Source organism: Sus scrofa, chromosome 1, assembly GCF_054392235.1.
Source record: "Sus scrofa isolate SSC_HxYL_T2T_F1_AM1 chromosome 1, Sscrofa_HxYL_maternal_Yorkshire_Landrace_v2.0, whole genome shotgun sequence".
NCBI lineage: Eukaryota > Metazoa > Chordata > Mammalia > Artiodactyla > Suidae > Sus > Sus scrofa.
The window spans coordinates 14,718,970-14,741,463 of NC_139383.1; the positions used below are offsets into that span (position 1 = coordinate 14,718,970).

The 22,494-nt window shown below is 41.5% G+C and overlaps 1 protein-coding gene across 6 annotated transcripts in view; it reads right to left on the minus strand.

Annotated features, from left to right (window-relative positions):
- The window catches only part of CCDC170 (coiled-coil domain containing 170), a 93,392-nt gene that overhangs the window by 40,100 nt on the left and 30,798 nt on the right, over positions 1 to 22,494 (minus strand). For 5 of the 6 annotated variants that reach the window (XM_085023680.1, XM_005659137.4, XM_005659136.4 and 2 more), the window contains exons 2-5: positions 21,966 to 22,094; positions 19,264 to 19,520; positions 13,661 to 13,805; positions 10,599 to 10,784 (exon numbers count right to left, since the gene is read on the minus strand). In XM_085023680.1, the coding sequence (XP_084879806.1) occupies positions 10,599 to 10,784; positions 13,661 to 13,805; positions 19,264 to 19,520; positions 21,966 to 22,094 (717 nt within the window). Of the gene's footprint in view, positions 1 to 10,598; positions 10,785 to 13,660; positions 13,806 to 19,263; positions 19,521 to 21,965; positions 22,103 to 22,494 lie in introns of all 6 variants that reach the window. The other variant, XM_085023684.1, reaches the window with a different exon arrangement.

Genomic DNA, 22,494 nt, shown 5'->3' on the forward strand with positions numbered 1-22,494 from the left:
ATTCCAAACTCAGTCTACAAGGCTAGCATTTTCCTGATACCAAAACCAAACAAAAATACCACAAAAGAGATACTTATAGGCTAATATCACTGATGAACTTAGATGCAAAAATCTTCAACAAAATGTTGGCAAACCCGGAGTTCCCGTCGTGGCACAGTGGTTAACGAATCCGACTAGGAACCATGAGGTTGCAGGTTCGGTCCCTGCCCTTGCTCAGTGGGTTAACGATCCGGCGTTGCCGTGAACTGTGGTGTAGGTTGCAGATGCGGCTCAGATCCCGCGTTGCTGTGGCTCTGGCGTAGGCCAGCGGCTACAGCTCCGATTCGACCCCTAGCCTGGGAACCTCCATATGCCGCGGGAGCGGCCCAAAGAAATAGCAAAAAAAAAAAAAGAAAAAAGACAAAAAAAAAATGTTGGCAAACCAATTTCAACAATACCTTAAAAGGATCATACACCATGATCAAGTGGAATTTATCCCAGAGATGCAAGGATAGTTCAATATCCACAAATCAATCAATGTGATACACTATAATATTAACAGATTGAAGAATAAAAATCATATGATCATCTCAATATACACAGAAAAAGATTTTGACAAAATTCAACAACAATTTATGATTAAAAAAAAAAACCCTCTCCACAAAGTGTGTATAGAGGGAGCAAACCTCAACATGATAAAGGCCAAAAATGACAAAACCACAGCTAACATCTTAATGACAAAAAGCTGAAAGCATTTACTCTAAGATCAGGAAAAAGATATGGGTGCCCATTTTTGGAGTGCTCCTGTGGCACAGCAGGTTAAGGATCTGGCACTGTCACTGCAGCAGCTCAGGTCACTGCTCTAGTGTGGATTCAATCCCTGGCCCAGAAACTTATATATGCCATAAGCATGGCCCAAAAAAAAAGATACCTTCCCTTGCCACTTTTACTAAACATAGTATGGCAAGTCTTAGCCACAGGAGTCAGACAAAATAAAGAAATAAAAAGAATCCAAATTGGAAAGGAAGAAACAAAACTGTCGCTATTTGCAGATTTTCTTTACCATATAAAGAAAATCCTAAAGATGTTACCAAAAAAAATACTGGAACTCATCAATGAATTCAGTAAAGTTGCAGGATACAAAGTTAATATGCAGAAATCTATCGCATTTCTGTGTACTAACAATGAGCTATCAGGAAGAGAAATCAAGAAAATTATCCCATTTACAATCACATCAAAAAGAATAAAATACCTAGGAATTAATACAAGGAGGTAAAAGGTCTATATTCATAAAACTATAATACACTGCTGAAACAAATGAAGGGATGACAGAAACATACATAAGGATATACCATGCTCATGGATTGGAAGAATTAATATTGTTCAAATGACCAAGGAATGTATATGTGTATACATATAGCTGATTTACTTTGCTGTACATCTAATGCAACATTGTAAGTCAATTATACTCCGATAAAATTTATTTTTTAAAAATGACCATACAACTCAAGGCAATCTACAAATTCAGTGCAATCTCTAACAAAATACCAATGGTATTTTTCAGAGAACTAGAGCAAATAATCCCAAAATTTGTATGGAAACACAAAAGACCTCAGATGGCCAAAACAATCTTGAGAAAGAACAACAAAGCTGGAGGTATCATGCTCCCTGATTTTAAACTATGACTACAAAGTTACAGCAATCAAAACAGTATGGTACTGGCACAAAAACAGACATATAGATCAAAGGAATAAAATAGAGACTCCAGAAACAAACCCACATTTATATGGTTAATTAACCTACAACAAAGGTGACAAGAATATACAGTGGGGAAAAGATAGCCTCTTCAATAAATGGTGTTGGGAAAACTAGACAGCTTCACGTAAGCAGGACTACTTTCTCACACCATGCACGAGAACAAATTCAAAATGGACTGAAGACCTAAATGTGAGACCTGAAACCATAAACTCCTGGAAGAAAACATAAGCAGTATGCTCTTTGACATAGTCATAGTAATAGTTTCTTGGATCTGTCTCTTCAGGAAAGGGAAAAAAATCAAATATAAACAAACGGCACTACATCAAATTAAAAAGCTATTGTACAGCCAAAGGTAACTATCAACAAAATGAAAAGGAAACCTACTGAATGAAGATATTTGCAAACAATAAATCTGATAGGGAGTTCCCATCATGGCTCAGTGGTTAATGAATCTGACTAGGAACCATGAGGTTGCAGGTTCGGTCCCTGGCCTTGTTCAGTGGGTTAAAGGATCTGGCGTTGCCGTGAGCTGTGATATAGGTCACAGACATGGCTCGGATCCCGCGTTGCTGTGGCTGTGGTGTAGGCCGGTGGCTACGGCTCCAATTCGACCCCTAGCCTGGGAACCTCCATATGCAGCGGGAGTGGCCCTAGAAAAGGCAAAAAGACAAAAAATAAATAAATCTGATAAATGGTTAATATCCGAAATACACAAAGAACTTATACAACTCAACATCCAAAAAAAATGAACAACCAGATTGAAAAATGGGGAGAGGACCTGAAGAGACATTTTTTTCAAAGAAGAGATACAGATGGCCACCAGACACATGAAAAGATGCTCAACATCATTAAATCATCAGGGAAATGAAAATCAAAACTAAAATGAGATATTACCTCACATCTGTCAGTACGGTTGTTATCAATAAGAGAACAAATAGCAAGGGTTGGTGAGAAAAGAGAGAAAAGGAAATACTTGTTCATATTTGGTGGAAAGCAAATTAGTACAGCCACTATGGAAAAGAGTATGGAAATTCCCCAAAAGGTTAAAAATTGAACATCCATAGGATCCAGCAATTCCCACTCCTGACTATGTATCCAAAAAAAATAAAAATTCTGGAGTTCCCATCATGGTGCAGTGGAAACAAATCCGACTAGGAACCATGAGGTTTCAGGTTCAATCCCTGGCCTTGTTCAATGAGTTAACGATCCAGCGTTGCTATGAGCTGTGGTGTAGGTCGAAGACGCGGCTAGGATCTGGCATTGCTGTAGCTGTAGCATAGGCTGGCAGCTACAACTCCGATTAGACCCCTAGCCTGGGAACTTCCATATGCCATGGGTGCAGCCCTAAAAAGACCAAAAAAAAGATGAAAGAAAGAAAGAAAGAAAGAAAGAAAGAAAGAAAGAAAGAAAGAAAGAAAGAAAGAAAGAAAGAAAGAAAGAAAGAAAGAAAGAAAGAAAGAAAAGAAAAATACTAATTACAAAAGATACATGCACCCTATGTTCACTGAAGCATTATTAACAACAGCCAAGATACGGAAGCAACCTAGATGCCCATCTATAGATGAATGAATAAAGAAGTGAGAGATAAGGAGAGATATTCCTCAGCCATAAAAAATAATGAAATCTTGCCATTGGCAACAACATGGTTGAACCCATAGGGTATTATGCTAAGTGAAATAAGTCAGACAGAAAAAGACAAATACTACATGATTTCGCTTATATGTGCAATCTAAAAAACAAATGAACAAACATAACAAAACAGAAACAGAGTCATAGGTACAGAGAACCAACAGGTGGTTGCCCAGAGTTAGGGGGATGAGGGGAGTTAAGAGGTACAAACTTCTAGTTGCAGAATAAATGAGTCACAAGTATGAAATGTACAGTATGGGGAATACAGTTAATAATTATGTAATATCTATTGTGACACATGGGAACTAGACTTATCTTGATGATCACTTTGAAATGTACAGAAATATCAAATCACTCTGTTGCATAACAGGAACACACAGTGTTATAGGACAAATATACGTCAAAAACAAACTCACAGAGAAAGAGATCAGATTTGTGGTTACCACAGGTGGGAGGTAGGGAGAGAGAGAACTGGATGAAGGCAGCCAAAAGATACAAACTCCCACTTAAAGATAAATAAGTCCTAATGATGTCAGGTATAATGTGAGAAGCATAATTAATATTTGAGCATAAATACTTCAAGTGTAAAAGACAGAACCAGGATGAGGCTGTGAATAAGAGGGATTCTAATCCCGACTTGCTACAATGAAGAACTGTCAATCAGAACTGCACAGAGGATGGAGTTCCTGTCGTGGCGCAGTGGTTAACGAATCCGACTAGGAACCATGAGGTTGTGGGTTCGGTCCCTGGTCTTGCTCAGTGGGTTAAAGGATCCGGCGTTGCCGTGAGCTGTGGTGTAGGTTGCAGACGCGGCTCGGATCCAGCGTTGCTGTGGCTCTGGCGTAGGCCGGAGACTGCAGCTCCGATTGGACCCCTAGCCTGGGAACCTCCATATGCCGAGGGAGCGGCCCAAGAAATAGCAAAAAGACAAAAAAAAAAAAAAAAAAAAAAAAAAAAAAAGAACTGCACAGAGGAGGCAGATTTCCTTGCACAGCAATGAGTTCCCTGCCTCTGGAAGAGTTCAAGGGAAGGCTGTACACTAGTTGGAGAAGGACATTTTAAAGATGGTTCTTTTTTTACGTAGAGAGTTAAATGATCTAGATCCTAAAAGACCTTAATCTCATTCCCAACATGAGATCTTTCATTTCTTTAGTAATTTATCCTGTCTAGTAATTTCTCACTCCCAGGAACTCCTTCCATATGCCTGTACTCTTAAAAATAACCATATGTTTCTTTAATCCCCCGATAAAAGCAAATAACAGGAAAGGGAAATTAAAACACTGAGCATCAGGAGTTCCCTGGTAGCTCAGTGGTTAAGGATCAGGTCGTTGTCACTGCTATGGCTCAGGTTGCTGTTGTGGCCTGGGTTCAATCCCTAGCCTAGAAACGTCTACCCTCCTGGGTATGGCCAAAAAAGAAGGAAAACCAAACACTAAGAATGAATTATGTACTGGACTTGTCTTGAGTACCCTGTGTATATTATATCATTCACGCCTGACAATAACTGTGAGAAACAGAACCTTAAATAATTCTCCCATTTTATAGACGAGAAATGGAAGTTCAAAGAGGTAAAGTCATATGCCTCAGACCATACAGCCAAATGACTCTGGAGCCTAGAGAAAAACCCAAGAGCCTTGGTTTTAGTCACTCTGCTCAGTGTGTCTTTTATTCTCTTCCCTCTTACACATGCTGCCGCAGGACAACAAACAGAGGAAGCAGAAGGGACATCCTTCCAAACCAGGCCTGCTGACTCCAAAACCAATACTCTTTCCTTGCTTTAATTCTGGCCACTAAAATTAAAGGAAATGTGAGCAGTGTGAAGGAAAAGAAGCTGTTTGAAATCCATCATGTCAGTTTAATTTCTGATTCACTGATTGAAACTGCAAGGTTTATAGGAAATATCTGCATGGCTGATGCCGATGCAGCGATGACTTTGCTCAATGGTAGGTTATTTCAAGACAACCAAAAGGAAAGGTGCTAATCTTTGATGGTTTTTAAACCATACTGCAATATTAACTATTAAAGAGTTTCAAATAATATACTTTGCAAGGGTATAATAAATCACCTGGATTTTTACTGGGGAAATTTTCATAAAGTAACTGAAATAAAATCATTAAGAAAATAAGAAAAGCTAAGTTTAGTAGAAACAGCACCCTAGGCCTGCAGATACTTCTACTCTGTAGTCATTCTGGATTTTGCTAAGTTTCCTACCTCAAAAACAGAGCTTTAGAAAGCATTATGAAGACTCTTCCTGAGACCATTAACATGTCAGTAAAGCCACTGGACAGTGTTTTTCAGCAGTAAATCTTAGGACTCATGATCCCATGAATGAGCACTTTCTTAAGGACCTCAAGTTTTTTATTGCCCATATTTTTTTATAATTTTTATTACTTTGGCAGGAACTTGAGCCCAAAGCAAATGTGTTTCACAAGTCTGAACAACATTGCCTCATTGGTCATAAGCAAAGACACTTACATAAGAAGAGGAACAAGTTCTGTGTTTTTAATGTGCTCTCACAATACATTTTCATTTCCTACTACACATCTCCAGAAACATTTTTACAAACATTAAATTCTTCATAATTTCAAGGCTTGATCATTTAATAACTACAATTCATAATCAAATTAAAGTCATTCATTCACTGAGGAAATTCACATAGCTACTTATGCTCATTGTTCCCTTGACAAATAATTTTTGGCTCCCAGATTTACATGTGGGAAGTAGATGTGAATATACCTGTAAAAGGGATTACTGATAAAAGCACAATCGTGTAATGACCAGGATTCAAATTGCTTTGCCACTTAGTATCTGTGTAAACTTGAGCAAAGTACATAACCTCTCTGAGCACTTAGCAAAATGATTGTGCTAGTGGTAAGTACTTGATCAATGGGGACTACTATCCAATGATTGCTGATAGTACTAATGTCAAAAGTCTGAAACAAACTTCACTAAGAAGGGCTACTTATATTAAAAGAGGAATTTTGAAATAATGTATATTGTATCCATTATTGCAAGACAAAGCAAATGAGTAAATATTACTGGTAGGATCTAAAAAAAATACTAATGTAAAATAAAGATATTAAGAAAACTCTAGAATATCACTCTTAAATATCAGTATTAGGGAGTTCCCGTCGTGGCGCAGTGGTTAACGAATCCGACTAGGAACTATGAGGTTGCGGGTTCGGTCCCTGCCCTTGCTCAGTAGGTTAACGATCCGGCGTTGCCGTGAGCTGTGGTGTAGGTTGCAGACGCGGCTCAGATCCCGTGTTGCTGTGGCTCTGGCGTAGGCCAGTGGCTACAGCTCCGATTCGACCCCAAGCCTGGGGACCTCCGTATGCCGCAGAAGCGGCCCAAAGAAATAGCAAAAAGACAAAAAAATATATATATATATTATATATATATTATATATATATATATAATATATATATCACTATTAATGTTCCATATTAATTTATTCCTAAAAGAGGTATTTCCAGCTCTGTCCACTGAACACAATGACCCCCCGCCCCATAGCAATGAGCACATCTAAAGCCTGACTCTTGTTTTCTAAAACACCATTCAAGGAACCAGAGCTCCATGGAGAATAGGCTGATTTCAGTTCTGTGGTATGAAAATTGTAAGTAAGCCGAAGATATCATGTTCTGTCAGAGAGCAAGGAAGCACGAAAGACTGAAGGAGCTGGATTATAACGTCACAGGGACTATGGTGTACAGGCTTCTGCAGGCCAAACGTGGAGGGTTCAGAGCACCAAAAGGAGAGTAACTGACTGTAACACAGTAAGTAAGTAAAAATCCACGCGTCCATAGAATTGAAAAGAAAAGAAGCAAAAAGCTTTTCTTTACAGAAGAATGCCAACTATTAAGTAGAAGAAATGATAAAATTAAAATATTGCCACTTTATCTCACCCGTTGTAAATTAATCCAGGGAAACTCAATGGGGAACAGAAATAACCTGCCAGTGATCACCCTAGAGAAACCTCACGTGACTGCAGAAGGAACAAAAAAATGTACCTTTACAGTAAAGGGATGAGCAACCAAACTTAGTTTCAGCAACAATGGAACAATCTAACATTACTCGCCTCTAAGACAAGGCAATATGAAGTACACGACTTTAGCTTTGAAATAATCTTGCCTAAAAGGCTTAACCTGAATCCAGTACAGGCTCTAGATCCAACTTTAAGTGTATAGAGTACAGAGAAACAAGTTAAATAACATCTTAAAGAAACAATCAGACCAATGCTTGCACCCTCCAAGAAGTCAATAATATTAAGAAAAAAAAAAAAAGCTAAAAATAACCAACAAATGCAATGAATGAACCTACACTGGATCCCAATTTGGGGAAAAAAGCAGCTATTAAAGGCATTCTTGTAGAAAATGATGAAATTTGAATGTGAATATTAGCTGATTTTTATCTATTGCTGTGTAACAAATTATCCCAAGCTTAGTGGCTTAAAAGGACAAGTATCTATTATCTCACAGCTCAATGGGCCAGAAATCTGGGCCTGACTTAGCTGGGTGTTCCTGACTCAAGGTCTCTTCTAAGTTTAGAGTCAAGCTGTAGATTGACTTCAGTTGAATCATCTCAAGATTCAACTGAAGGAAGTTTCACTTCCAAGCTCACTCACATGGTAGCAGACAGGCTTCAGTTCCTGGGTACCTGGACCACGCAACTGGCTACTTGAATGCCCCACCACATGACAGCTGGCTTCCCTCAAAAGACTTCAAGAAAATGTATCTAAGACAAAAACCACAGTGTATTCATAACCCAATCTCAAAAGTGACATCCTATCACTTCCGATAGGTTCTACTCACTGGAAGTGAGTCACTTTGTCCAGCACACAAGGGGAAGGGGGTTAAACTCCACCTCTCAAGGAGTACAAAAACCCTGCGGGCTTGAAAACCTCCGTGGGTGATATTGTGGCATTACAGTTGACTTTTAGATGTGATAACGGTATTACGGTTTGTAGGATAATGTCCTTATTCTTAGGATAATAATAATAATAATAATAATCTTATTTTTAGGATGCACATGCTGCAGAAGTCAGAAACAGTCCATATGACATCTACAACCTATTTTCAACTGATTCTGCAAATGTTTATGTATGCGCATGTAAAGTAATAAAGCAAATGTAGCTACATGCTAACAATTGTTGCATCTGGGTGGGTAATAAATGGATGTTCCTTGTATTCCTTTACCCTTTCTGTATATTTTGAAATTTTTATAAGAAAAAGTTGGAGAAAAATAGTTGAGGCTTGCTATGAGCTGAATTGTTGAACAAATTCATGTGTTGAAGCCCTAACATCCGATGTGATGGGGTTTGGAGATGGGGCTTTTGAAAGGTAATTAGGTTTAGAGGAGGTCATGAGGGTGGGGCCCTACTGTTGGGATTAGTGCCCTTATAAAAGACACCAGAGGCCTCGTTCAACTCCCTCTGCCATGCGAAGACATGGTAAGAAGGCAGTCGTCTGCAAGTCAGTAAGGGAGCCCTCACCAGGAATTTCAGTCTTGGACTTCCCAGCCTCCAGAACTGTGAGAAATAAATGTCTCTTGTTAAAGCCACCCAGTCTGTGGCATTTTGTGCTGACAGCCAAAGCAGACTAAGTCAAAGGTGTTGAAATGATTGCAGTGATTTGATAACTGTGATTAAAATCTTTGCTCTTTTCACAAAGCTAATGTGATAGAAGAAATCCAATGCTAAGAATGGGTTTTTGATACAGGGAATGGGGGGGGATTATTATCATTAGTGTGGATCACGTCCACATCCCAACCTCCCATCTCCCCTCAGCTCAGCAGTGACGTCACTGTAGACGTGGAAAGTCTAGAACCAGCTCCCACAAAGACAGCTCCTTCTACTGCATTCCACCAATTCCAGAATACCCCTCACAGCCTGTGGGACACCACTGAAACTTCAGCCCTCATGGAGCCTCTCTTTTTCAACATTAGTCATTCTCTAATTTTATTTTATTTTATTATTTATTTATTTTGTCTTTTTCCTTTTTCTAGGGCCGCTTCCAGAGGCACATGGAGGTTCCCAGGCTAGGGGTCGAATGGGAGCTGCAGCCACAGACCCATGCCAGAGCCACAGCAACGCGTGATCCAAGCCGCATCTGCAACCTACACCACAGCTCACAGCAATGCCAGATCCTTAACCCACTAAGCAAGGCCCAGGGATCGAACCCGCAACCTCGTGGTTCCTAGTCAGATTTGTTAACCACTGCGCCATGACGGGAACTCCAGTCATTCTCTAATTTTAAACTCCCATCTTCTTTCCTCTTTAATTTTCTCCTACATATTTTACTAACTGGTTGCACTAGCTCACTTTTGCTTTTGGAAATTGATCGTTATGATTAATCCCATAATTAGTTTCTTTGATACAAAACTTTAAAAAGATAATTAAAGGATTTATAGAGTTAAAAATATATTTAAAAAAAATATATATATATACAGTATTAATTCCCATGCTCAAATAGGTTCTTGCTAACTGGAAAAGATCAAGCAAGTCCTGGCACAAATAACAGTTGAGAAGTGAGTCACTTCCCTTTGGTAATGTCTCTCAGAATTACAACTCCCATATTCTTTGACCCAGCAAGTCTGCTTCTAGGATTTTGCCTTGCTGACACAGTCTCACATTTGAGAAATGATAGAAGATTATTCATAGCAGCCTGTTCATAATAGTGTGTACTATCTTACCATTTTTTAGGTAAATAAAAAGAGAAGCATGGAGTGTGCAGAGTATGTTGCCATTTGTGTTAAAAATAAATGAAAAGAATAACTATATGCATTTACATATATAGAATACTTCTAGAAAGGTATGCAAGAAATTGTTAACAGAGGTTGCCTCTGAGAGCATCTGGTTGGCCAGGGGAAGGGATGGAGGGAGACTTTTCATCACATCCCCTTGTGTCCATTTAGAATCTTGTAGCTTGTAGATACATTACCTATTTGCTTAAAAATAAACAAATTAAAACATTTGTTTAAATCCTAGAGTTTAACCAAATAGGATTCATTGGCTACAAACTTTTTAAGTGGTTTTGTTTTTGTTTTTGTTTTCTAATTAAGAAAAAAAAAATGGCATCCAATGTCCTGATCAGGTCAGTGAGTCCCCAGCTGCCCCCAGCTCCTGCTGGAAATTGAGGTCGGTGACACCAGGTGCTCCTTCGCATCTGGTTTCCTGTTTCTGCTTCATAAACATGATCACAGATGCACATGCACACACACTCCACATACGGTACCTGGTTCAGCTTGTCTTTCTCCTCAGTGCAGGAGGCAGCTTTTTTCTGCTCTCTGTTTACTTCCGAAGCCAGCCTCACGATTGTTTCTCTGCTAGCTTCTGCCTCCATCTCATGGACACTTACGGTCTCTTCAAGAGCAACAATTTGGCCTTTCACCAATGCATTCTCCTTGCACAGCTCTCCGACCTGAAGAGAAAGCAATTACAGCTGTCCTGTAAAAATGAATAATCTCCTATCGCGCTCTCTAAGCAACCCTGCTCTGGGTCCCCCACTGATGGCATCATCACGTGAAAACGGTACAAGCGCTTTCCCTCCCGTCCACTCAGAAGGTAACATCTTCCAAGGCAGCCTCTGAACTCTGCTGGTCTGTGCAGACTGGGTGGTCACATCAAAATTAATCAAAAGGTAGCTACAAGGCAACAATGATGAGCGTTCTGCCCAAAACTTCCAGATGGGAACAGGCCTCAGCAAGCCCCTGGATGCTCAGTCCTCAAGGGATAGTGACATTTCTGCAGAGTTACAGCAGGCAGGGAAGCAAGGGAGTTCTATTCTGCCCACGTCCGCTGGCACCACATGCTTGCAAGGCATTACCTGGCCCAGCGGGGAAACACAGAGAACAAGGCAGAACTCTCTTGGAAAAAAGAAAATCCTTCTAATGCATATAAGCACAGCCAAACCCTGAAAAACATGCTCAAACAATGGTTATCATTGGGACTACGGGGCTTTTCCCTGCTCATGTTATGCAGTTGACTGGGAGCATTAATAAGATTTGTAAGATTTATAAGGAAGGAAAATAAAGTCAGCCAGGCCCCGTGGACCCAGGGAATCAGCCATGCAGAAAGCTTACTCTGTAAGGCCACAAGGATGCCTTAAGGAAGACTTGAAACTCCCCATGACAGCATGCTCCCTGACTGGGTTTGAATAATTCCAGTGGGTTCTGCCATGTAGGAGCTGTCTCTAATTGTCTGGCACCTGGTTCTGGGGTGGTTCTTTGGATGCTGGCCCAGAGTATAAGAGCCAGATAGAAGTGGTTGGGAGGTGGCTCTGAACTGGTTGGTTTGCATGTGAAAGCTACGCGCCCAGGAGACTCACTTCCTGAACTGGCTAATCCTGGGACCTAGTCTCTCCTGGGTCAGCAAGGCCCCAGATGTCAAGGAATTAGAAGTATAAAAAAATAAAAAGGCATGATTAACACAGTATCAATAAGCAGAGTAGCACCTGGAGGTTGAATCTGATGTGGGAAAGGGTGTGTGGAAGAAGGACCTTCTTATTTCCTTTTCTTTACCCCACCACTTGGTTTAAAGATGACTCCCTCGGGAGTTCCCATTTTGGTGCAGCAGAAACGAATCCAACTAGTAACCATGAGGATGTGGGTTCGACCCCCGGCCTCACTCAGTGGATGTGGGTTCGACCCCCGGCCTCACTCACTGCAACACTGGCAGGGAGCCAGTGTTGCAGTGAGCCTTGGTGTAGGTCACAGACACGGATCCGATCCCAAGCTGCTGTGGCTGTGGCTGGCAGCTACAGCTTCAATTCAGCCCCTAAGCTGGGAACCTCCCTATGCCACAGGTGAAGCCCTAAAAAGAAAAAAAAAAAAAAAGATAATCCCCCTGTACTACAATGCCAATGCCAAGTGGACTTTCACAGCCAGGCTCCTGGCCACATGCTAGCAACAGGGAGCAGGAGGAGATGCATCCAGCACCTTGAGGGATTCAGGCAGACCCTAAGCATGCGCAGCCAAAACCCAGGCATGAGGAGGAACTGCCTGAAGTAAAATGGAATCAACTTGCAGCTTGCACAGAATACACGTGGGAAGCTTACTAATATAACATGGAGGGGAGGCCTTTAAGAATGGCTACATCCCCAGTGTTCACTACAAAACTATTTACAGTTGTCAAGACATGGAAGCAACCTAAATGTCCACCAACAGATGAATGGAAAAAGAAGATGTGGTATACATATACAGTGGAATACTGCTCAGCCATAAAAAGAATGCAATATGCCATTTGTAGCAACATGGCTGGACCTAGAGATTATCATACTAAGTGAAGCAAGTCAAGACGGAGAAAGATAAATATCATATATCACTTATATGGGAAATCTAAAAAAAATGATACAAATGAACTTATTTATAAAACAGAAATAGACCCACAGACACAGAGAACAGCCTTATAGTTACCAAAGGGGAAAAGGAGGGAGGGATAATTTGGGAACTGACGCATATACACTACTGTATATAAAATAGCACCACGTAACACAGGGACCTATACTTAATATTTTGTAATAACCTGTAAGAGAAAAGAACCTGAAAAAAGAATAGACACATATACATGTATAACTGAATCACTTTGCTATATACCTGAACATAATACAACATTGTAAATCAACCACCCCCAGACTCAACCAGCTCCTCCTTTAGGGCACAAGTCAGAATGACCATGGAAATCTATCAGGAAGCTGGTCTAAGAAGACTGAAAAATAAGCAAAGCTGTGGTGTCCATTCCAAAACCTTCAGGCTCCCTATAATGAATCGCTATAAGCCAAGTGAATTATTCAGTTGATATAATTAATTTACATTTCAAGGGCAACCTACCATTAAAGCAGGATTTTTTTTTTTTTTGGCCTTAGTGTGCTAAAAATTTAAATTGAAAATTGAAAACAAATCATGACCTAATACTCAGTCAGTATCCCAAAAATGACACACAGCTGGTTTTGGTTTTGGCTGAGTGTGTGTGTACGTGTGTGTTTCTGTCCAACTAAAACAAAAAACTCCTAAAACATGTCATTAAAATGAATAATTAATTGTATTTGACAACCTAAATATGTTTTAGACAAAACAATCAGCCCCTTCTGAAGAAGAATTAATCCCAAGTAATGCTAGAAAGGATCTTGGAATTGAGGCTCAGAGAGGGGATATGGTTTTTCCCAGGGCACACCGTCAATTAGCGCTGTGCTAGGACACCTGTCCTGTTCTGCACCCCCAGACTCAACCAGCTCTTCCTTTAGGGCACATGTCAGAATGACCACTAAATTTAGAGTCTTTTTAATCTTCATACAAACACCTTTAGAATTAAATCTTCATCTGATGCCTTTTCATTCTTCTTCTCTGGATCTAAGGAGTCACGGAGCGCCGCCAGAAATTTCTCATGTTTCCTGCAACTCTGCAAGACTTGCTTCTTATTCTCCTCGTTGTCCTTTAAACATTTTCTATCCAATAAATAACAAACACGTCACGTTTGAACATCAAAGAAGGTAACACTCATCAAAGTTCAGACCTCAAGCTCTCTATTGAGAGATAAACAATCATCACTTTCAACTCAACAGTGTCTGGACACAGAGCACACTATCTGGCAGGTCCAGTCAAGGAGGGACAAAAGTGGAAGCACCTCTGGGGCTCCTACACTTTGCAGAAATATAAGGAGATCTTCATGACATCTCAGCAAAGGAGACAGGTCATCCGCCTCCTGTCTCCAGCCTTTAAGGATCTGCAGAGTGGCAGCATCTGGATCACATCTGGATCCACGCAGCCATGGGGCTCTACTGGAGCTTTGTGGGGAAGGAAGAGAGTGATGATAAGTTGGGTCCCGAGACCACACGTGGTTTTATTGTCAAACACTATGCAATGATCTATAAGGGCTACTAAGGGCATCCCCTGGTTCATGGCCAAGCACAACTATAATAAAGAATACAGCAGAAGCAAGGAATGTTCCCACTTCTGCAAAAGAGAGGTGTTCAATCATCAGCAAAGATCACTATTAGTTTTCACACATCCACAATTTTTATTTTTTTTTTATTTTTATTTTTTTTTGTCTTTTGAGGGCCGCACCCACAGCACATGGAGGTTCCCAGGCTAGGGGTTGAATCAGAGCTACAGCTGCCAGCCTACACCACAGCCACAGCAATACCAGATCCGAGCCGAGTCTGCGACTTACACCACAGCTCACGGCAACACCGGATCCTTAACCCACAGAGGGAGGCCAAAGATCAAATCCAAAACCTCATGGTTTCTAGTCGGATTCGCTTCCACTGCACCATGACGGGAACTCCCCACAATTTTTAAAGAGTATTGGAGTGGGCCAATGGAAGAAAATCAGTCAGTTTATGCTCTGCTATAAATATTTATTTTATTTCAAATCTCGGATAGGTTTGCCGAAATATCATGGTCTATTTCTCATGCTAGGGACTAAGAGATCATCAAGAAATAGACCATTTTAAAGGCAAATTAGAATCATTTCAATCATGTTTTTAGTACCCTGGATAATAAACATGATTATCACTTTCCCTTTTTTACCATGTTAAGTGTTTACTGCAAATTCTTTCATGCTATTCAAAGATTAACAAAGCCTGTAACTGCATATACTCAAAAGCATATCATATTTCTATTTAAGAAAATACAACTATAAAAGACCGACATCAATATCTAAGCTCTTATTTTCAGCATATGAAAGGTAATATTTATTCAATCTTTTTGACTCATGAAAGGCATAGTTAATGCTATGGCCCTGATCAATTTACATACAAGATTCTATACATTTACCCCCAAATTTCCACCTTACTTCTCTATTCCAGGAGTTGCTAAATTGTCTCCACTTCTATTTGCATTTCACTTTGACCCAGCAAGGTTCCAGGCATCTATCCCAAAGACACAGTCGCGTAAAGGTGAACATATGAATGCATATGGATATTCACTGCATCTTGGTTTATAATTATTTATAATAATTTGTGAGTGGAACAAACAAAAGTATGTAAAGGAAATAGCTTAAGGAACTGGAAAGTAAACTGTGATATTTCAGGCAATGGAATAACACTGGCCATTCAAAATAATATAATGAAAACCTTTTTTCTTCTTTTTTCATTTTCTTTCTTTCCTTTTTTTTGTCTTTTTTTTTTTTTTTTTTTTTTTTTAAGCCACACCTGCAGCATATGGATGTTCCCAGGCTAGAGGTGAAACAGGAGCTGCAGCTACCAGCCTACACCATAGCCACAGCAATGCAGGATCCAAGCTGCATCTGCAGACTACACTGCAGCTTTCAGCAACACTGGATCTTTAACCCACTGAGTGAGACTAGGGATTGAAGCCACATCCTCATGGACATTGTGTCAGGTTAGTTCCCAGCTAAGCCACAATGGGAACTCCAAAGAACTTTTTAAAAATATCTACAACAAATCCTTCAGGGACAATCGTTTATTATATGATGTCATTTATGTACAATTGTCTGAAAAGCTGTTGAATAAACTGTTGACTATAGCTTTTCTGGCCTCACAAGGCTTTGCGTAATTTTAATTTCTTCTTGGCACTTTACTATATTGTTTAAAGCTTTCTTACAATGAGTATATGTCATTTCTATTACTCATTTGTTTAATAAATATTTACTGGGCACTTACTATGCATCAGGCTCTATTAAAAGGGTTAAAAATATAGTAGTAAACAGATAAACACGCTTGCCTTCATTGGGTTACAGTCTAATTGAGAAGATGGACAATAATCAAACAATGAATGTACGTACAATGTATATAGTATATTTAAAAATGGCTGGAGAGAAAAAGTTAAACAGAAAAGAGAGTAAGAAATATTTGGGGGGGGCAGTTTCTGTTGTGGTTGGTTGCTAGTCGATAATGAACCTGACTAGTATCCATGAGGGCAAGGGTTCGATCCCTGGTCCCTCCCAGTGTTGCCATGAGCTGTGGGGTAGGTCGCAGACACAGCTCACATCTGGAGTTGCTGTGGCTGTAGTGTGGGCTGCAGCTCTGATTCAACCCCTAGCCTGGGAACTTCCCTATGATAGGTGTGGCCCTAAAAAGACAAGAAAAGAAATATTTGGGGGAAAAGGTAAAAGTTTAGATGGAGTCATGCATGGAAGCCCTCCCTGAGAAGGTGACTTCTGAGAGAGGACCTGAAGGAAGAAGAGAAGAGTGATATCTGGGAAGAGGTTTTTCAGACAAAGGCTCTGAAGGTGCAAAAGTCCTGAGGTAGGATCATACCTGGTATGTTCATTTGAGCAAAGAAGCCACAGGGCTGGAACAAGAAGAATAATGAAGAGAAAGGAGGCAAATCCAGGTCAGAATGAGCCTTTCCGGTCATAGAAAACACTCTGTCTTTACCCTGAGTAAGAAGGGAAGGTACTGGAAGACTCTGAGCAAAGGACTTATGTGATCTACATACTTTGTTTTAATGGAATCCCTCTGGCTGCAGGGGCACAGACAGAGCAGGAAAACCACTTACGAGGCTATTGCAAGAATCCAGGTGAGAGAAGACGGCTGCCAAGACCAGTTAGTGGCAATGAGGGTGGCAAAGGGAAGTCGTCAAAATTTAGACTTATTGCGACAGTAGAGACAGATGATGGGATTTACTGAAGGCTCAGAGAAAGAGAACCAAGGAAGACCCAAGATTTTCGAGATGATCAGCCAGAAGCATGGGATGTTCATTCAATGAGGTGAAGAAAAGCTCAGGAGGCTTTTGTGGAAACCCCAGGAGCTACTTTGGACATGCTAAGTTTGAGATGCCTGTTGGCCATCCACCTGGAGATTCCCAGTAAGCTGTAAGACACATAGGTCTTGAGTTCTGGGAAGGGATCCAGGCCAGACCTAGAAATGTGGGAGTCACGAGCATTAATATCACATACTTTAAGGCGTGAGAGTGACTGAGAGCATCAAGAGAGTGAATTTCTTTTTGTTTGTTTGTTTGTTTTTGCTTTTTAGGGCCGCACCCACAGCATATAGAAGTTCCTAGGCTAGGGGTCACATCGGAGTGGCAGCCGCCAGCCTACACCACAGCTGTAGCAACACCAGATCCAAGCCCCATCTGTGACCTACGCCACAGCTCATGGCAACGCCTGATCCTTAACCCACTGAGTGAGGCCAGGGATCGAACCTGCATCCTCATGGATGCTAGTCAAGTTCACTACCACTGAGCCACGAAGGGAACTCCAAGAGAGCGAATTTAGATAGAACCAAGGAGAAAGTCAAGGACGGAGCTCTGGGCACTCCAACACTGGGAAGCCAAGGAGATGAGGAGGATAAAACCAGAGACGATGACATTTCAGCTGGGAAAGGTAAGGTCAAAAGCGCGGCGTCCTGGGAGCTAAAAGGAGAAAGTGGTTCAGGGAGAAAGACCTACGGCGACTGATGTGCTAGAGGTCAAGTAAGACAAGACAGATGAGTTAAATGCAATGTGCAGTCACTGGTCATCTTAACGGATGGCTTCAGTGGAGGAGATCCGAGGGAGGAAAGGAACTGGAGCCGGGGAGCATATGCAACCGTGTTGAAGGAGTTTTGCCGAGAAAGGAAGGGGAGAAAGAGGACAGGAGCTGGAAGCGTTGGGGATTTGCTTTGGTTTTTTTAAGATGAAATAAGTAAAGTAAGTATCAAATCGTCTATTAGTAAAGTCATTTAAGGTATTATCGATGGAATCTTTAAAGTATATTTTAAGAACAGCCAGCTCCCGATTTTCTCCCAGTAGTCACCTTTTGCCAGAACTAAGTGTAGAAACCCTAGATTTCATGGAGTCTCTGCATAAACTGACAATAAAACCTAATGAGGAGCGTTTAGGGTGGTCTGGGGCGGTCTGGGCTTCCAGGGTATTTTTAGAACTAGCTTGTGAATAAACAGCTCTCTCTGTGCACTCTTCTACCGCCTCTACTTAGAGGAAATCTCTATTATATTATATTATATTATATTATATTATATTATATTATATTATTTCATATTATATTATATTATATTATATCATATCATATCATATCATATCATATCATATCATATTATATTATATGATTATATATGAATTTTCAACCCTTATTAATAGGGAATAAACCTGCTTAGGACAATCCTACATTTGTTACGATTTTCAGTGACATTTATTTTTTTTAAGATTTTTATTTTTTCATTACAGTTGATGTACAATACTCTCATTGGTGACATTTAGAAATGAGCTTGAGGGAGTTCCCTTCGTGGCGCAGTGGAAACAAACCCGACTAGTATCCATGAGGATGCAGGTTCAATCCCTGGCCTCACTCAGTAGGTCAGGGATCTGGCATTGCCATGAGCTGTCGTGTAGGTCGCAGACATGGCTTGGATCCCATGTTGCTGTGGCTGTGGTGTAGGCCAGCCACTGTAGCTCCAACTGGACCCCTCACCAGGAGCCTCCATATGCCACGAGTATGGCCCTAAAAAAGCAAAAAAAAAAAAAAAAAAAGGAAATGAACTTGAAAATTTGGGGAAAAATTTTCAAGATTCTGAAGACATGTGAGGTCAATGATTTTTTTTTTGTTTCAAATTGGGTTTCAGGGCCCAGAAATGCAAAAGGCCAGTCCCTTCAAAGGCATATCCTGCTACCAGAAGTTAGCGATTTAACACTGACTCCTCTGAGAAATACTCTGAAATGTCCTGGAGTTCCCGTCGTGGCTCAGTGGTTAACCAATCCGACTAGGAACCATGAGGTTGCGGGTTCGATCCCTGGGCCTCGCTCATGTGGGTTAAGGATCGGTGTTGCCATGAGCTGTGGTGTAGTTCACGGGACTTGGCTCGGACCCCGAGTTGCTATGGCTGTGGCGTAGGCTGGTGGCTACAGCTCCAATTCGACCCCTAGCCTGGGAACCTCCATATGCCGCGAGTGTGGCCCTAGAAATGGCAAAAAGACCAAAAAAAAAAAAAAAAAAGTCCTTACTGTAATTTCTCATCCAGTTCTACAAAGTTCTTCTTTAACTCCTGGTTCTCCTTGACTGCAGAGTGAGCTGCGATTTCCGTTCTAATTTTAGAAGTGGAGAGTACCACTGATTCCTCTTCTAGCTCCTGAACTCTGTCTCTCAGAGAGGTGAGAAGAGATGCTTTTCTGGCATTGCTTTCTTTGTAGTTCTCCATTTCGGCTTTCAACTCTTGACAGGAAACTTCTTTAGAACGCATCTTGGATTGCAGGTCTCGAAGCTAATACGGAAAAGAGGTAAAAAGAGGAAAAAGGTTTCATTGGTGCGAGTTTGAACTTTCTTTAAAAAAAAAAAAAAAAACACCCAAAACCATAGTTTTGAAATTTCAATCTTGGGAGTTCCCATCGTGGTGCAGCAGAAACGAATCCGACTAGGAACCATGAGGTTGCGGGTTTGATCCCTGGCCCCACTCAGTGGGTTAAGGATCTGGCGTTGCTGTGGCTGTGGTGTAGGCTGGCGGCTACAGCTTCTATTAGACCCTTAGCCTGGGAACCTCCATATGCCGCGGGTGTGGGCCTAAAGATTAAAAAAAGACAAAAAATTAAAAAATTTAATTTCAATATTTTATTCATCATTTAATCTAACTTTACTTTTTTTCTTTCTTTTTTTGTCTTTTTAGGGCCGCACCTGCAGCATATGGAGGTTCCCAGGCTAAGGGTCAAATTGGAGCTGCAGCTGCCAGCCCATGCCACAGCCACAGCCATGTGAAATCTGAGCTGCATCTGCAACCTACACCACAGAAACACCGGATCCTTAACCCATGGAGAGAGGACAGATTTGCTTCCACTGGGCCACGACGGGAACGCCTGTGTCCGCAGATTTGCTTCCACTGTGTCCGCAGATTTGCTTCCACTGGGCCACGACGGGAACGCCTCTTTTTTTCATATTTGTTTCTGTATTACCAGATAGAGAATTATGCCTAAATAGTGGACTTCATATTCTGTCTTTTTCAAAAAACAGTTGAGCTATGTCTTGTGGTGATTCAGTCTCACTCAAGAGACATGTGTGGTATATTCTGCAAAAAGAAATAAATTATTTGCAATAGGAACTCATTTTCTAAATCTGCATCACTGCTATTGCTGCTGGCAATGAAACAAGGAACTTATAAGGTAAGCTGTCCATAATTTCATAGCCATGACTGTTTCCCAAGTAAATATAGACTATTCGATATATCACTGTATTTCTCCCCCCTGCCTCCTAGACCCTTAGTGTGGGTGATAAAGTAATGTTTGAATTTCTGGGGAAAACATAGGAGAAAAGGAAAACTATTATAGAATTTATACAAAGGAAAAACTTTAACTTCTATGAATTCTGTGGCATCAAAATTCTGATGTGTGTACCTTATTAAGATAGCAACAAAACAGAGACAGACACACAAACATAGAGAGCAGACTTGTGGTTGCCCAGGACGAGGGAGGAAGTGGGATGGATGGGGAGTTTGGGGTTGGCAGATGCAAACTATTACATTTAGAACAGGTAAGCAAGGAGGTCCTACCGTGCGGCACAAGGAACCATATCCAATCTCTTGGGGTAGACGGTGATGGAGGATGGGAATGAGGAAAAGAACGTGTATGTATATAGATCTATAGATACATGTATGTATGACTGGGTCACTGTGCTGTATAGCAGAAATTGACACAACACTGTAAATGAACTACATGCTCTAATGAAAATTAAACTTTTAAAAACTTTTAAAAAATATCAGGTCCACTCCATTAGAAGACTTTATGGGAGTTCCCGTTGTGGAACAGCGGAAAGGCATCCAACTAGTATCCATGAGGATGCAGGTTCAATATCTGGCCTCGCTTAATGGGCCAGGGATCCGGGGTTGCCGCGAGCTAAGGTGTAGGTTGCAGACGAGGCTCAGATCCCATGTTGCTGTGGCTGTGGCTGTGGCCGTGGCCGTGGCTGGCAGCTGCAGCTCCAATTTGACACCTAGCCTGGAAACTTCCATGTGCTGCCTGTGCGGGCCTAAAAAGAAAAAAAGAAAAGAAAACTTTATGAACTCATGTACTTCTTTGGAACTGTGACTATGCATGCATCCGTGTATTCACACACACATGTTATCCACTCATCTTTCAGTGGCATCCTGGCATTTACTGAGACCACTACTTCCCTCATGGGCGAGCCTCGGATTCCTCGGGGCCACTAGGCTATCAACACAGTGAGTGTGAAGAGAATCTCCCAGAAACCCCACCACAGACCTGATCCAGCCCAGAGGGTAGAGGGGACCCAGTCATCTTCCTCGAATCTCCCCCAGCCAATCAGCACTCCCACAGAAAGGGAGTCAGAATTCCATCCCCAGATTCAGACTGCAAGCAACCCACATTAAAGGAAGCCACTCCTAGACATGCTAACAGTCCTACAAGGGCCATGCAGCCCAAACCCAAAGTCCCCAGGTGTTCCCTCGAGCTCTCAAGGGTGTGGAAGCCCCCTGAGATCCAGAATCCAGCCCAGGTCCCCTTGCTCTGCAGCACAGCAAATACATCACCTTTCAGGAATTCTCTATGACCCAGAGGCAGGGCCCTATAAGAGAACAGGTATAAACTCTGCCAGAAAGTTTAAATCTGTGTCCCCGTGTCCTATTTCTAATCCCTCGCGGCTCTGCCTGGCTCCACGGGAAGCTAGCAGAGCCCGTGTTGGTTATGAAGATGCATCCTCTTACCTCGGCCTGAGCAGATTCAAATTTGACCAGAGTTGCCGCAAGTTCACTCCGGGCGGTCTCGGCCACATTTCGATAGTGGTTTAATTGCTCCCGAGTGACCGGGACTTCCAAGAGGCGATCGTAAGTTTCCTGATAGGGTCCCCCCAAGACAAAATATACAGAAGAGAGTTAAACAATCTTTTCCATGCAGCTGTGCAAAGCAAGATGAGGTAAGGAGCATCCTTCACAATGCAAATGTGTTAGAAAAGCTGCCCGGAGAAGTGGTTCTGTTCAGGTCATTGCATTCCCATTCTCGAAATGTTAAGGGAGGCAGGAGGCAGCCCGGGAACGAATGATGGGCTCCCACGGGGTGGTAGTTTGCATTCAGGAGTTGGCCTTTGCCACTTTCCAGAGGTTCTGTCCACCCAACTCCAATGCCATCTGACCTCTGACCATAAAAGAGAGAGCTGACAACCACCCACCAGAAGAGGTGGCTAACCAGGAGGCAGTTTGCATTGCTCCTCTGTTCCCAGACTACAGAAGTTTTCAA